Source organism: Caretta caretta, chromosome 2 (assembly GCF_965140235.1).
Source record: "Caretta caretta isolate rCarCar2 chromosome 2, rCarCar1.hap1, whole genome shotgun sequence".
Taxonomy (NCBI): domain Eukaryota; kingdom Metazoa; phylum Chordata; order Testudines; family Cheloniidae; genus Caretta; species Caretta caretta.
In genome coordinates, this window is record NC_134207.1 from 61,768,318 (window position 1) to 61,785,709 (window position 17,392).

The 17,392-nt window shown below is 38.2% G+C and overlaps 1 protein-coding gene across 3 annotated transcripts; it reads left to right on the top strand.

The window, feature by feature from the left end:
• Positions 1-14,529, top strand: TCF24 (transcription factor 24). 3 transcript variants are annotated; one of them, XM_075125154.1, is made up of 4 exons: positions 4-489; positions 4,934-5,056; positions 6,388-6,794; positions 13,373-14,529. In XM_075125154.1, exons 3-4 carry the CDS (start codon positions 6,414-6,416, stop codon positions 13,484-13,486), a joined length of 495 nt encoding a protein of 164 aa, XP_074981255.1. In that variant the 5' UTR covers positions 4-489; positions 4,934-5,056; positions 6,388-6,413; the 3' UTR covers positions 13,487-14,529. The 3 variants fall into 3 exon arrangements, with proteins under 3 accessions (XP_048696821.2, XP_048696823.2, XP_074981255.1); XM_048840864.2 differs by having other exon boundaries at positions 1-489; positions 4,934-6,794; XM_048840866.2 differs by lacking the exon at positions 4,934-5,056 and having other exon boundaries at positions 3-489.
• Positions 14,530-17,392: the final 2,863 nt, after the last annotated feature.

Here is a 17,392-nt window from a genome sequence, read left to right on the forward strand (position 1 = left end):
TCCTGGGCCCAGATTTCCCAGGCTGGGAGACAAACGGCCACGCGTTTCGGGTCACGCTGACCTTCGTGGGTAGCTGTCCCCTGGCCTCTCTCTTTGCCCCGGGCGGGGAGCCGCCTGGGGTGTCACCCGGGAGGAGGGTGTGACCCCGCCCCACTCCCTTGCCGCTGGACAGCAGCTTGATTAATGACTCTCCCGCCGTGGGGAAGTGGGCGGCCGCTCCCGTAAGCAGCAGGCTGCAGAGCGAAGGGGACTGGCGTTCAGGTGAGCTCCGGGTTCCCCACTGCAGACAGCCCACCCCGTGCCTTATAAAAGGCTCTGCCGGCATCTGCCAGCGGGAGACGAGGGACAATGTGACCGCGGAAGCAGGGAGGCTGCAAGCTCCGAGCAGACTAGACAGAGCTCGGCTCCCAGTCCGGATTGGATCGGCGCCCGCCAGCCCTGCCTCCCTACTCGGACCAGCTGCGCTCCGGGCAGCGCCAAGAGGAAAAAGTAAGTCACCCTTCAGCAGCGTGCTGAGATCTCCCTAGCATTGGCTCTGCGATCAAGCTCCACGAGGGATTTTGGTTTAGGAATCCCAACTATAATATTTTAAACAACACAGAACATCCTGTTTCAATTAATAATACAGAAGAGTTAGACCTGATTTACCAGTAAGTCCCATTCAGACTTAATGCCTTGAGGCTTCCATCCTTGGGCTCGCTTCTGTTCCTGAGAGTCTGAAATAAAGAGAGAGGAAAACATTTTGTTTAAAGTTTCTCTGCTGAGAATCCTGTATAGTAGAACCAGTGTAAGTTACAAAAGTAGCACAATTGCTATCAACTCTTTCTGTTTAGAGCAAGGGGCAGAGAAATGATCACGTTGGTCCAACAGAGGAAAAAAGGACATTTATAAAAGTTTTTGCTGGTCTCTTTTACTTGACCGAACTAAAAATAAAAGCCAAGCTTTTCAAAAGAGAAAGTGGCATTCAGGAAAGCTGATCTATAAGTCCAATAAAAATAAAGGAGTACTTGTGGCACCTTAGAGACTAACCAATTTATTTGATCATAAGCTTTCCTGAGCTACAGCTCACTTGCTGTAGCTCACGAAAGCTTATGATCAAATAAATTGGTTAGTCTCTAAGGTGCCACAAGTACTCCTTTTCTTTTTGCGAATACAGACTAACACAGCTGTTACTCTGAATCCAATAAAAATATCACTCTCCATTTTGTTTTTATATAACACTTGATATTAAATTAAATAGACTTTGTGGCAGAGCCTTTCAATTGCTGGCTTCACTATTTAAAATAAAAATATTCCTTTAGAAAAAATCTTCCTAATTCATACACTGTATTGAAGTCTAACTTTAATCAATGTAAGTTCCATAGTATTTATTGTAACAGAACAGATAAAACTGTACTAAACTGCACAATTTTTAGTAAAATCGCACAACTTTTAGTCAATTTAAATATCCCCTCTTTAATATATACCTGATCCTTTGTTGACTAACAGACATGCCCTAGAAGGGGTAAGGCTGTTAGGCAGAAGTTTGGAGGGAGGTAGATAATGCAGATAAATATCCCAAGTATTTAACATTTAATAGAATTACTCCTCAGTTCTTTACCATTTTTCAATTTTAAAAATCCCCTAAAGATTCAAATCAATGTCCAAAGCTAGAAAGAAATGGCCACAGCTGTCCATCTAAGAGCTTGTTGTGTGTACCACTCTTGAATGTTTGTATGTAATTTTGTTTGTTGATGTACCAGAAATAAATGAAATCATTAGCATTTGAAAAAATCCCACAGGAAGGGAAGTTGTCAAAAGTAACCTTGTCTAAAATGTGGATTTATATAGAAAATATTTGGTATGCAAAACTGGAACAAATCTATTTGCAAAGAGAGAAACATATTTTGAAAGGAAAGACTTGAGGTATAATGGTAACACATTAGCCACAATTGGAATTTTTTTGGAAGACTTGTGATAAAGAAAAATATTTAAAAGGTAATATTTAACCTTTTTCTGCATATATAATAAAGGCCATTGCTGTATATTCTACATAGATTTCTATTTAATTGTATGTATTACTTTGTGCACACTTACATAGTGTGCAAGACGTGTATATATATATATATATATTTAAATTGACTAATATTAATATACACATCCACACGTCTTGCACTGTGTGTGTGTATATATATATTAGTCAATTTAAATGTCATATATTTAACATCTCAGTCAGACATACAAGTACTTAATGTTTCATTGTGTAAGATCAAAATATTTCCATTTAAATGGTCACAAACAGATAAAATGGACATCATCAATTAAAAAAAAAAACACCGTCTGAAATTTTTGTACCTATTATTGTTGCAAATAACACCTGAAGATTGCTATAAATCAATTGCCAACATTTTATCTCCATATTTTTTCAGTAGGTTTACTTCGTACACTCATTTTTGCTGTTTTTCTTGTACAGTTAACTAGATAATCAGATTCCCTTGTTGTCTGAATATTTCTCTCACATAGGAACAAGGGAAAGAAAAATATTTTACAAATAAGAAAATATGGTTGTAAAACCACAGAAAATGGGCAGAGGGGCTTAGGGATAATGTGGTACCTGAAACTACTTTTAACTATTTTTTTTTTTTTTTTGTAAATTGACTAGATTTCAAATTGATGATGTCCATGTTACATCATACATTTAAAGCATATACAAGTAACACCTTAGACTATTAAAACAGAAAGAGGTTTTTCTAATTTACTTTCACTATTTCATTTTCAGATTAGTCTGTACATCATGCTGTAATATTTGGGTGTGCAAATACCTGTATGGCAAGGGAATGTTTTATTTGTTTAAAACAAAAAGAAAAAAAGCTGTTTCCAGTGGTATTTTAAAAACAAATTAAATGGGAAATTTTTTCTAGCCATTGGCTTTATACATTTTTGTTTTCAAATAGACTATATTTTGTAACATGTCTTCCATTAAGGAAGTCCACATAGAAAATGTCAGGTGTGCAGAAAATGCAGGATCAGTCCCAAGTATGAAATTTGAGCACACACATTTGAACCTCTTTGGAAACAATGAATCTATTGAGCAACACTTCATAACAAATACAGTCTAGCTCTGGGTTCAGAAAGCAGCTAACTCATTGATTATGGATGCTACCATAAACAAATACTTTCTATATCTTGTATATTCCCAATTACAGTTTCTTGGGTCTCAGAGTACTGTGTTACATACTTGACCTAAAACCTAGAATCAGTGCACAGGTAAAATCTTGGCCCCATTGAAGTCAATGGGAGTTCTGCCATTGGTGCCAGTGGGGTCAGGATTTCATCCAACGTACTTTGTGGAGTGCTCCCCACCGGGTGTATATATATGAGGAAACTAGGTTTTTGGATATAAGTTACCAGGGTATAACTAAGCGCCATTGTACCAGTATAACTCTGTCTATGCTATGGGGTTGTACAGCTATGTCTGTTTCTAAACAGATATAGTTAAAGCATTATAAAAACTGTGTAGACCATCCTTTATTCATGTGAGTAGTCCAACTCGGGTTAAAGGGACTATTTACATGTCTCAGTATTATTCATGTAATTAGGGTCTTCCAGTTATTGGGCCTTAAACACACACTATCCAATACACACTGAAGTAAATTGAAAGACTCCTATTATTTTAAAGGGGATCTGGATTGGATCCTAAATTAGAAATTCTATTGATAATGCATGAACCAGAAAAAAATCCCTCTCCCTCTTCACCCTTAGAGTTTAATGACTCTGCAGTGATTTCTATCACTGAAGTCAGCCGATCTGATTCTGAATACACAGCGGACAGATGGTTGAGAATGTCAGAAAAGTGACACAAAAATGACACAATTACTGAATTTTAAATTAAAAGAAAACGGAGTTAATTTAGGTATCAATCCTAAGTCTTTATTTACAAAAAATTCACAGGGACTACAGTGAGAGTTCTTACTTACATAATTAATATTTTATTAATTTTCACAATGAAAGGTCAACACATATAGGGAGATTTTCCTCTGAATTACAAGCACTTACAACACAAGGAAAAGTATTTTGTAAATAATAATATCACACTCTAAACAAAAATGTAAGTGAACAAGTGTATTCAAACATATCTGATATATTCTTCTGAGCCAAAAAAATTCCAAATCAATCACAGCAAAATAAACAAAATAACATGCATGTGTGCATCCATACACACCATCATCAAATTAGAGAGGACAATGTAAAAGAGCCGAACCATTTCCACTTCCTTTTTTCTTTTCCTCTCTCTGTCTCTTCCTCCCCATAGTCCTTTAGACTTTGTTCACTACTCTCATCTCCATCCTAGAATATGATGACTTCAATGGGACTTAAGCATATGCTTAAATGCAGGGGTGGCCAACCTGTGGCTCTGCAGCCACATGTGGCTCTTCGGAAGTTAATATGCGGCTCCTTGTATAGGCACTGACTCCGGGGCTGGAGCTACAGGTGCCAACTTTCCAATGTGCCAGGGGGTGCTCACTGCTCAAGCCCTGGCTCTGCCACAGGCCCTGCCCCCATTCCACCCCTTCTCACCCCCTCCCCTGAGCCTGCCATGCCCTCGCTCCTCTCCCTCCCACAGGGAACCTCCTGCATGTCACGAAACAGCTGAGCAGGAGGTGGGGTGAGAGAGGTGGAGGCGCTGATCTGCTGGGCTGGTGATGTATTACTGTGGCTCTTTGGCAATGTACATTGATAATTTCTGGCTCCTTCTCAGGCTCAGGTTGGCCACCCCTGCTTAAGTGCTTTGCAGAATCAGGGCATAAATAATATTCCGTATCCTATGAGTCTATTAGAAACCATCATTCATCTTGTACATTATATTTATTTTGTTTCCAGAACCTGATTACAATGTCTTTGGATTTAATTAATAGAAGGTTTATTAACATTTTGTTTGTTTTTGTTTACGTAGGAGAGCACTAATGACAGCAGATCTCCAACTTGGGAGAAACCAGCCCCTGTCATATATGAAATATCTGGCATACATTCAGTAGTTTTGCCTGAGCAAAGACTGCAGAATCAGGTCCTTCAGGAGGTATTATTTCACAGAGAGTGGTGAATTGGTGAAAAGGACTGCCAGCTGAGATGGTGGAGTCAAGTATAGTAGTAATGTAGTGAAGCAAAACTTGGGTTACTATATAGGACTGAACAAATTAAAGGAATATTAGTCAGTTTTGTGATTGGGATTATCTGACAGTCTTTTCTGAAAGTCAGGAAGGAATTTTTCACTGATTGTTCTGAGCTTCTCTCCGAATGATTTTTGTTGTTGTTTTCAAGGGACACTTTTACTGCCTCTGGCACAAAGTCAAAAAAGCCCAAACTGGAATAAAGTTTACATTTAAAAATAAAATTAAATGTAGAGGACAGAGTTATCATAATGATCCTTAAACCATTTCAGACATGAAAGGATTCATTGCCTGCTTCTGGTCTTACAAAATATTGGGTCAAATTCTGCCCTCAGATTAATTTGTTGCTTTCTGTCTCTCCATCACTTCACTGAAGATAGAGTATCGCCCTATGAGATTAGAAAATAGATTAGAAATGGGATCTTTCATGAGACGTGTTTTTAAATATCAAATAACAAAACAGAAATTATAAATAAAAACTAGTATGCAGTGTTGTTGTAGCCATGTCAGGATATTAAAGAGGCAAGATGGGTGAGGTAATATCTTTTATGGACCAATTTGTCTCGCTCACCAACAGAAGTTCGTCCAATAAAAGATATTACTTCACTCTCCTTGTCTCTCTAATATCCTGGGATGAACATGGCTACAATAACACTGCATACTAGAGCAGTGAGCTACAGTTCTGCAAGTAGGAATCCTGCTGTTTGCTCTAGCTGACAACTTTTGGGGTTTTTATTCTATTCCTTATACAACCACCAGGTGAACACCTTCCAATAGTGCAAGTGACTTCTTTCTGTCTTCCCTTTCTCAGGGAGAAAATTGTGTGAGAATTTATATAATAGATGATGTGTTTATATTAGCAAAAACAAGGCTGAAGAAGTGAACCTTCCAGGTGAATGGAAGGTGTTCAGGTTTTTGGTAGTTCTTAGATCTTGTGGAAGTTGATTCCACAGTCTTGGACTGATTCCTAAGAGAGCTCTCTTGTACCCCTCCTTGCTGTAGACAGTTCCATTGTGCCAGAGGAATGAAGTTGTCATCCACAGTTCTTGTCCCAACATATTAGATGGCTTACGTTACACTTGAGTACATGCATGTGGGTTTGGGACAGAAAGACCTTCTTCACTTGCAGTGCAAATCCTATTTGCTCTCTTGCTGAGGTTTTTGAGCTTCACCATGGGTTTGCAGCACTGCTACTGCTGCAGGGGTTGGATGGTTTCAGAGCTGCTCTTGTTGATTACAGGTCCCTGTCCACCTTGGAAGTCACCAATGGACTGTAGAAATTTATCTGAGAACAGCAAGGAGATCTCCAGCTCTTGTTTGGAGCCTGACTCACTGCTGGCCCCAGCATCTGGCAGTGATTCTTGCTCCTCCTCCTCAGCCGGACGAGTTGGGGCAACTGCTGGGAGACCAGCAGCTGCAAATGCTGCCCGGGAGCGTAGCCGAGTGCAGACCCTGCGCCATGCCTTCCTGGAGCTGCAGAGGACCCTCCCCGCTGTGCCACCTGACACCAAGCTCTCCAAGTTGGACGTGCTGCTCCTAGCCACCACCTATATTGCACACCTCACCCGTAGCCTACAGGATGAGGAAGAGTTGCCTGGGGAGGGCTTGGGCACCCTGAGAGGGGATGGCTATCTGCACCCTGTCAAGGTAAGGCAGCTGAGGGACAGCTAGAATCTTCATATTTATCCTGCTAAATCAAAAATAGTGTCTAATATGAGTAGTTCCAGTATTTCCCATCACCACAATCTTTAGGCACCAAGGACCAGATCCTTGAAGGTATTTAGGTGCCAAACTCCCACTAATTTCAATGGTCATGATCCAAAACACTTTGGAGTTATTGAGAGTCCTTGCACTAACTTCAATGGGCTTTGGATCAGGCTTTAAAATACAAAAGCACAAGCTCTCTAGCATAGTTAAAGCTGGCACAACTGAATGAAATGGGCAGCAGTAGAACACTGGGGCCTAGTGCAAAGGCTCACTGTTAAGGTAGTAATGGAAGCCCAGAGTATGGGTCACAAAATCCTTTAGTACCAAGTCTAGTGACTATACCTGGGGATGAGATGATCCACTGTTCTACAACAATGATTCCAAACAGTACAGTGCTTGGCGCTATTAAGTAGGGTTGTTCTCTTTCTCTCACTGATCCAGTCGCAGCTTTAGGTCAAGATGTTAGGTGGAGCACTAAATTCTTCTTGGCTGCATATGTATTCATTATATATGTGCACTTTATGGTCTCTTTGTTAAGCATTTACTCTAGTTTTTACTGTACTGTTAGTTCTCCTTCAGAAAAACTTGTGAGGAAGCAGAGCAGGGAAAAGTATTATCATGAAGGAGTAGTTTGGGATAAAAATGTTCTCAAATGCATTGGACAGATGAATTTATGTACCTTCAGTTATTTTCCTTCAACTCTAATTTCATGCCTTTTGGGTTTTTTTTTAAAGAATACTTTGCGTATTTTTACATGTAAGATTCTGGTGAATTCAGGATGATTCAATTAAGACTAATCTTGAAATGTTCTCTGATTTCCCACAAGTTCCTTGAACATTAGTTCCCAAGACAATGAAGGAGAGTTCAATGTTAATAGTACTGAAACTGTAATTGTTCATACTTTAAAAGTAAATGTACATTTTCAGAGATGTAGGTTACTGGTTCACATTGCATTATAAGCACAAGAGATTCACTTAAATCAGCTAGAAAAAGTAGAGACTTCTTAAGAAAAACAAAACATCTAATATTTCATCTATTAAATCAAGTTTTAATTTGAAGTTATATTTCATGGAATAGTCAATATTTGTTATGTATTTTATGACAGATTCTGCCCCTTACTGACATGACTCACCCCACTAACTTCAATGGAACTAGCTGACTGAGCGCAGTGAGCAGGATTGGCCCTTGTAATATTTGGAAACCATCAAAAAAAGACAGAAGCCGGGGAAGTATTTAATTAATATGGGCAGTCAAAGTATGCAGACGCACAATTCTCTGGCTACTATAATAAACTGAATAGTTGGCTCATTTTGCAATTATTTTTAGGTTTGATAAAGCACAGGTTGGAATTTAAAATACTAGCAGGCAAGTTAATATTTCTAATCCTCAATAGTAATTTTGTTTTTAAATTGGTGTTGGTAATACAAAAAAGTATGTTGTGGTCAAATCACGGTATTCACTTTTAATAAAGTTCTAGATGTGAACGTTTGAGATTATGAAATCTACAGTTACAATACACAAGCCTAACAAGTATGAAAGTTAAAATAAAAATGCAAGTACAATTTATATAAACTGAACAAGAAACATGATTACATTTAAAGATACTAACATAGATAATTTTCAGATACCTTGATAGTGATCCATTTCATATTCATAATATCAGATTTGTTGTAATAAAAATGTTGAAACAGATATTTTATTGCCTTTCAAAGTGAGCCAAATATCCTTGTTTTTATTTTATAATTTTAAAATTAATAGACAATTGTAGGCTTGGCTTAACATAAGTAATTAAACTAGAATTCTTTGAGGGGGTCAATAAGCATGCGGACCAAGGGATCCAGTGCATATAGTGTACTTAGATTTTCAGAAAGCCTTTGACAAGGTCCCTCGCCAAAGGCTCTTACGCAAAGTAAGCTGCCATGGGATAAGAGGGAATGTGCTCTCATGGATTGGTAACTGGTTAAAAGATAGGAAACAAAGGGTAGGTATAAATGGTCAGTTTTCCGAATGGAGAGAGGTAAATAGTGGTGTCTCCCAGGGGTCTGTTCTGGGACCAGTCCTATTCAACATATTCATAAATGATCTGGAAAAAGGGGTAAACAGTGAGGTGGCAAAATTTGCAGATAACTATCTTTAGTAATTTTGTATTAAGACCGAGGCAGACTGCGAAGAGCTACAAAAGGATCTCTCAAAACTGGGTGACTGGGCAACAAAATGGCATATGAAATTTAATGTTGATAAATGCAAAGTAATGCATATTGGAAAGCATAATCCCAACTATATATAAAAAATGATAGGGTCTAAATTAGCTGTTACCACTCAAGAAAGAGATCTTGGAGTCGTGGATAGTTCTCTGAAAACCTCCACTCAATGTGCAGTGGCAGTCAAAAAAGTGAACAGAATGCAGAGAATAATTAAAAAAGGGATATATAATGGGACAGAAAATATCATGTTGCCTCCATATAAATCCATGGTACACCCACATATTGAATACTGTGTGCAGATATGGTCGCTCCATCTCAGAAAAGATATATTGGAATTGGAAAAAGGCCAGAAAATGGCAACAATAATTATTAGGTATGGAACTGCTTCTGTATGAGGAGAGATTAATAAGATTGGGACTTTTCAGCTTGGAAAAGAGACGGTTAAGGGGAGTTAAGATTGAGGTCTATAAAATCATGACTGGTGTAGAAAAAGTATATAAGGAAGTGTTGTTTACTACTTCTCATAACACGAGAACTAGGGCTCACCAATTGAAATGAATAGGTAGCAGGTTTAAAACAAAAGAAAGTATTTCTTCACACAATGCACAGTCAACCTGTGGAACTCCTTGCCAGAGGATGTTGTGAAGGCTAAGACCAAAACAGGGTTTAAAACTAGAACTAGATAAATTCATGGAGGATAGGTCCACCAATGGCTATTAGCCAGGATGGGCAGGAATGGTGTCCCTAGACTCTGTTTGCCAGACGCTGGGAATGAGCGACAGGGGATGGATCACTTGATGATTACCTGTTCTGTTCATTCCCTCTGGGGCACCTGGCACTGGCCACTGTTGGAAGATAGGCTATTGGGCTAGATGGACCTTTGGTCTGACCCAGTAGGGCCATTCTTATGGGTAAATCCTCATTTCTTGGAAGTCAGGATTAGGAAGGGAAATAAATTAGCAGGTTAAAACCAAAATGTCTGTGGTAACTAAAATAGGGAAATGGGTCAATAAGCTAAAAAACAAAATGTCTGAACTAACTATAATAAAGGGAAACACCCAAAAAATTTTACAATAAACAAAATAAGCCTAAACCATAAAATAAGTTAAAGAGTGAGTCACATATGAACAGTGCGTGAACAAAGCATGCTGTAAAAAAAACTGGTTCCTATGAAATAACTAAGCCAATCCCAAAACATGTAATGCAATGTATAGTAAATGCAATGGTGTGTGTGTATATGTGTGTGTATATATATGGTTTTCTGTATAACTTTGGATGTGTGGTACACCCTAATCAACTCAGCATAGTTTTGCTGTATGCCAAATAAAAAATACCTAATTAACAAAATCTAAAGTCAAAGTATGTTCTTAAAAAGTCAAGCAAAAAACGGCATTAAAAAAATCCTAACATAGGGGTTCCATGACTAAGATTCCAAATTCCATTCATCTGGATCAGGTAACTTAGTTTATTATACATTTAGCTTTACACTCAAGGACTGCAACCCAGCAGTTTAGCAATGGCATTGAAAGGATTTCAATTTGAGGTTTCCAGGGCACTGGATGAATGGTTAGATTTAAATGGACTTCACAGGAAAGTGATAGGGGGAGACTGGAACTGGGTGGAAAATGAGCTCCAGAAAATAGCATTAGACAAATGCAAGAAAAAATTCATGTTACTAAAATATAGTATAAAATTCTCTCCTAAAAAAATCAGTAACATAAAAAAATTAAAATGTACTTTTAATATCTATGGAAAAGAATGCTTGGCAGAGCACAGCAAAGGTCTGTTAAATGCCACTAACATTTAAAAAATATAACCCAGGGGCAATCATAAAAAAAAAATAATTGCAGCTAAAAATATGTGCAAAAAGTCAAATGATACTTTATGCTACTTCAAATGATATAATTATAAACAATTTAGTCAAAATCACTAAGAAAAAAGGGGAAGGGTTCCATTTAAACTTAACTGCCTCCAAATGTACAACTAAAAATGTAATCTGGGTATAGTTATCTAAAAAATAGTTATCTAAAAAATTTAAGCAACACCAGAGGTATTAAGCAAAATATTTAAAATAAATGTAAAATACATTTTTGTAATTATGCAAGGTTTTAAAAACCTAAACACTCCTGGATTGTAAAACACCATTTGGTATGTTTATAATTAATTAGCTTTTAAAAAATTCCACCAAAAATCCATTTCAATCTTTCATTCAAAATTGCAAAAACTAAGCAAAACACTTTTTAAGCAGCTGCCAATGGCAATCTTTGCTGAATTCCCCGCCCCAAGCCAAACACAAATAGCTAGTTTTATCTGGCTTTATTACCTCAATGTTTTTATAAAATTCAACATCTTTTTACATAAAAACTAAAAAACATAATATATATCAAAAACCAAAAATAGAAAAAAAAAACCCTCTAAATTCTTTTATAATAAAACAGCAACTACAAAAGCTGCAGAAAAATAAAATTTTAAAAAACAATGCACCTCTACAATAACAGCGGGGAGCAGGGGAAGGTGGCTGCCACAAAAGTAGCAATATTAAAAACATTAAGCCATAAAGGTGGCTATAAATAAATACCCCCAACAATTGTATCTAAATCCCCTGAACTGTTTTGAAATCTCAACCACTAACTTTTATTAAAAAATATGAAATAGAAAAATAGGTTCCATATATGTGACAATGGTAACTCAATTTTGAAGATGAAAATACACAATAATTTTTAAATTGGAAGATTAATGGTTAAATGCTCTGCACTACTTTGAAATTTCAATCAGTATATCTGATATTACAAAAACAGGACATAGTCGTATCATATATGTGACAATAAAAATTCAGGTTTCAGAGTAACAGCCGTGTTAGTCTGTATTCGCAAAAAGAAAAGGAGTACTTGTGGCACTTAGAGACTAACCAATTTATTTGAGCATGAGCTTTCGTGAGCTACAAGTACTCCTTTTCTTCTTAATAAAAATTCAGTGTTGGATTTAAGCCATGAGAGTGCTACTCTTATACCAGAACTCCTCAATAAAATTATGCCTATATATATCCATGTTTGTTTATTTGTCACTCTTATTTTAGTGATATTATGGAGTTGCTAGTAGCAACTCTATAGTTAAACATGAGTTTTCTTGATGGGTTCTGATCTCATTATAAACCATGGGTGATATCCTGGCCCTACTGAAGCCAACCTCATGAGAATGGCACTGAAGGTGCAGATCTACTCTGAAAAGTGTCACTGTACAAACAGCATTGTGGGGTGCCGTATTTATTGTGTCTCAGTTCTATATAAAATGTATAGAAAAGGTTGGCTTTTCTAATTCCCAGCCCTACAGAATCAACCCAGAATCTGTAAGACAAGCTGAGTTCTTTACTTCTCATGCATCCTAAATACTACCTTCATTTGTATCTATAAAAAGAAAAGGAGTACTAGTGGCACCTTAGAGACTAACCAATTTATTTGAGCATAAGCTTTCGTGAGCTACAGCTCACTTCATCGGATGCATTCTTTTTGCGAATACAGACTAACACGGCTGCTACTCTGAAATTTGTATCTATGTAATTCTGATACCTAAAGTTGTGCCCTCAATGCCAACTGTATAACCACAGTGCTGTCAGTAGATTTGTACAGTGTAAATTAGTAGCCTTGTAATTGGAAATAAGTAAACTGTTCTGATAATGAAGAAGAAGGAACAGATTCTGGCTTCCTCTCCTAGAACTGTTGGATCTGCAAGAGCCGTCAGGAATAAAAAATCATGAGTGATCAGGTATGATTTTGATAGAGAGCAGATATATTGAGTTAAGTTCCATTGTTATGTAGTCAGTTTTCAGGCTCCGATACAGCAATTGATAGCACATGGAAAAACTGAAGTCAATTGGGTTCTTCATAGATGCAGCAATTCGCCCAAACACTAGGATGACGGCCTAAGTGATTTATCACCACAAGCTCAAAATAGAATTCCTGTTGTCATATATAGGAATGTTCTGTTTTTACCTAATATACAGCTACAACATCTGTTTACATTCTGCACATGAATACAATTTACCATGTTTTTTTCTGTTCGTTCATGGGGATTTTCAGTAACTCTACTTTATACAATGATATTTCATTAAACAGTTTTCAATAATTTGGTTCATTATTATTTGACCACTGACACGAAAATCAAACATTTTTGGAGATAACCATAGATTTTTGCATCTTATTTTATTGTGACTTCATTACTATTTGAAGTTTTGCATTCATTTATATTTCAGAAATCATATCACATGTTTTAGAGAGACTCACTTTTTGGACACCTTGTTTGTATCCTGTCTTTCAGAAATGGCCAATGCGATCCAGGTTATATATTGGAGCTACAGGACAGTTTTTGAATCACTCTGTGCAAGCAGAAAATGCAAACCAAGGAGAAACATCAACAAATTCACAAAGCTAATCTACCTTGTCCTTTTTGAAAATTATTATATTTATTACACCAGATATATTTAAGTTGAAACACATTTTCAAACAAACTATAATTTCTGATATATTGTTAATGGATGAGAGAGAATTGATTCTTAAATGTATGTAAAACCACATTAAGTAAATGTGAAATTTAATTTGTCCCTAGCAGTGGTGGAAATTGGTGATGTCCAAAATGGGTGGGCAAACGATTGCACTCAGAGCTAACTTAAAGCAGCACGCAATGCAGTGATACAGTACTCTTAATGAATCAATACAGAGTAGGTACTGTACCATACCCAGAATGAAGGATTCACAGAATATGTTATGTAGGAACAAATGCAATATAAACCATGTACAGTGCAATGCAAGTTTCAACTAAAAAGCAAACACAAGGATGTCTAAAGAAATATACACTTTCTACACTGTGGATGAAATCCTGGTTCCACTGAAGTCAATGGCAGAACTCCCAATGACTTCCATACGGTCAGGATTTCACCCTAATAATCTAAGATGACCTTAAATTTCTGAATTTTCTCTGAAAATGTGAATGTAAGTTCATTGTCAAGTGAAAGGTGTCCTGTAATCCCCCTTGCCCCCCCAACATAAACAAATGCAAACTGCTTTGTAGATTAAATGTAGCAGTAATATATGTTTACAATATAAATTAAATATTGCTTGTACTGGTGTATATTATAGTGTCACATGTTACATGGTTTGAAATGTACAAAATGTGTTTGGGGATTAATTCAAAGGTATAACTTGTTTGCTTACATAGCAGGAATTATTTACTTTGTCTTTAAGGAATGTGATGTATTCAAGAAAACTGAGCCTTTATGTTAGGCTGATTCACTACACCCTGTTCAGTTAAAACATTTGCTGTGAATAGGCAACAGTATCTGAAATTAAATACATAGTGAGATATCATTCAATAGTTTCCATTATGTAAAACTTTGTCATGGTTTACACAGCTTACTGTTGATGCTAAAACTAACATTTTATTAAATACTCTTAATTAGAAACTTCTACATAAATTCAGCTGGGCTTCAAATTAATTTTTTAAAATCTGCATCAGCTTAATTTCTGATTGCACAAGAAACAATAAATTTTTATAATAATAATCATACTTTGCACCTTTATAATAACTTCCATCTGAGGCTGTCTTAATGATTTAGGCCTCACAATTCCATTTCACAGATTAATAAAATTAAGCACTGAAGGATCAAGTTTTGTAAAAATGCCCACTAATTTTGGTGCTTCAATTTTTGTGTGTCCCACTTAGGACACTTATGGTCTCACTTTCAGAGGTGCTAAGTATTTCAGGGGGAGCTAAGAATGCTCAGCCCCTCAGAAATTTAGGTTCTAAGTGTCATCCAAAATCAGAGTGGACATCCAAAATCAGTACATAAATCTGTAATAGTGGCCTAAGTGAGTTGCCCAATGTCATATAGGAAGCATGCAGCAAACCAGGAACAGAACACATGTCACTTGATTCCCAGTTCTGTGCTTTAACTACAAGATCCCTGTTTTCCTTTAAAATATTTTGTTACAAAAATATTTTTCAAATGTGTATAATTTAAAGATGGTGTATTAAGAAATTAATAACTACTGAACTTGACTGACAATATAACAAAGATGAGAATTTCTTTGACAGACGGAACGTTCTTCCAACAACACAACTCCTGAAAAATGGCCTTTCTCTCAGATTCAAGATCTCTCTGAGACCTGTAATTCTTCTCGCACTGATAAGAAAAAATAGTGAAACTTCTCCCCAAGATGCATAACAATACTTACTAATGATAGTGCCCTTTACAAGCATTAACCCTCACAACACTCCCATCAGATAGGAAAGTATTATTATTATTTATTTGTATTACCAGAGTGCCTAGGAACCCTAGACATGGACCAAGACCCCAGTGTGCTAGGCACTGAACAAAAGAAAAGATAATGAGGGAGTTTTGCAGATGTTTTTGGGGAGTGCCTTCCAAGCATGAAGGGTAGCATGGGAGAAAGCACGAAGGTTCTTGAACAAGTGGGCAATGGAGGCTGGCATCATGGGCCAATCAGAGGCAGAAATCGACCTTTTGATAGTGAATGAGAGATGAGAGGTAGGGTGGGGCTAGGTCATGAAGGATTTTGAAGGTGAGGGAAGTAGTTTACATTTGATGCAGTAGAGACAGGGGAGCCAGCGGAAGGATGCAAGAGAGGAGTGATGTGGTAAAAGCAAAGGGCTGGGGAAATTATCTTTGCAGCAGCATTCTGAATGGAAATGAGTGGGGCACGTTTGAATTTGTCAAAGCTAAAGAAAAAGATGCTGCAGTCATTGAAACATGAGACAATGAGAGCTTGGACTAGAGTTTTAGCTGTGATGGATAGGAAACAGTGTATATTAGAGTTGTTATGCAGAAAGAATGAGCAAGATTTAGATACACCGTGGATGTGAACAGACACAAAAAGAATGAAGTGACTTGCCCAGGGCCACATAACAAATCAGTGACAGAGTTGAGAAGTGGAGGAGCTCTTGGCTCCTAGTCCTATATTCACTCCTCTATAGTAAACTGCCCTTCCATAGTATGTTACTGTTTTTATAGAAAGTTTATTTCCAACATGCTTTGTGATAAAATACATGCAAAACAGTAGTTTTACATACATGTATATATTCATACAGTAGAAGTTTATTTTATCAATTTTCATCATGGCAAAAGGTTAAAAAAGTGAAGGGCCACAGATTCTGTACCAGGAGTGGTGGTTTTTAATATATTAATGATCTGGAAAAGGGGTTGAGAATTAAAATGATAAAATTTGCAGATGACACAAAATTAGTTCGGTTGGTTAAGTCTGGAGAACAGTGTTTTTCAAAGTCTAGGTCACGACGCAGTACTGAATCGCGGCTTGTAAGGCCTGTAAGCATGTAAGACCTTGCTCAGCGACCCAGCGGCTCTGGTCAGCACCGCCACCCGGACATTAAAAGTCCCATTGGCAGTGCTGCTAAGGTAGGCTAGTGTCTACCTTGTTTGACACCACACTGCACCCTGGAAGCAGCCAGAAGCAGGTCCAGCTTCTCGGAAGGGGGGGCCACCAGGCTCCGTGCGCTGCCCCCGCCCCAACACCAGCTTCGCACTCCCGGCCAATGGGAGCTGGGGGGGGCCGGGGCGGCTGTGCCCGTGGGCAAGAGCTGCGCGAAGCCACTTGCATGCCTCTGCCTAGGAGCCAGACCTGCTGCTAGCCACTTTTGGAGCACAGTGCAATCTATGGTGCCAGGACAGGCAGGAAGCCTGCCTCTGCACCCTGGCTGTGCTGCTGATTGGGAACCGCTGCAGGTAAATCCACACCCCAATCCCCTGCCCCAGCCCTGAGCCGCCCCCAAACCCCTCATCCCCAGCCACACCCCAGAGCCTGCCACCCAGCACAGACCCCCTCCTGCACCTCAACCCCCTCCCCCAGCTCAGAGCCCCCTCCCAGATCCTGAACCCCTCATTCCCAGCCTCACCCCGCAGCCCTCACCCCCACCCTCTCCCCCAGGCCTGAGCCCCTCCCACACCCCAAACCCTTCTGCTCCAGCTCCATTGTGTTGTGGGCATCAACAATTTTCTTCAACTGGGTCCCCAGAAAAGAAGTTTGAAAACCACTGCTGTAGAAGACTGTGAGGAACTTCAAAAGTACCTAACCAAACCAGTCAAATGGGCAACAAAATGACAGATGTAATTCTATATTCAAAAAATGCAGAGTATCCACTGAAGGGAATGATTTGAAATTCTCACACACCTTATGGGGTTCTAAATTAATGCCATCAGTTAAGGAAAAAGAAGACCTATGGTGAAATCTTGGCTCCACTGAAATCAATGGCAAAATTTCCATTGACTTCAGAGGAGCCACAATTTCATCCCTGGGCATCACTGTG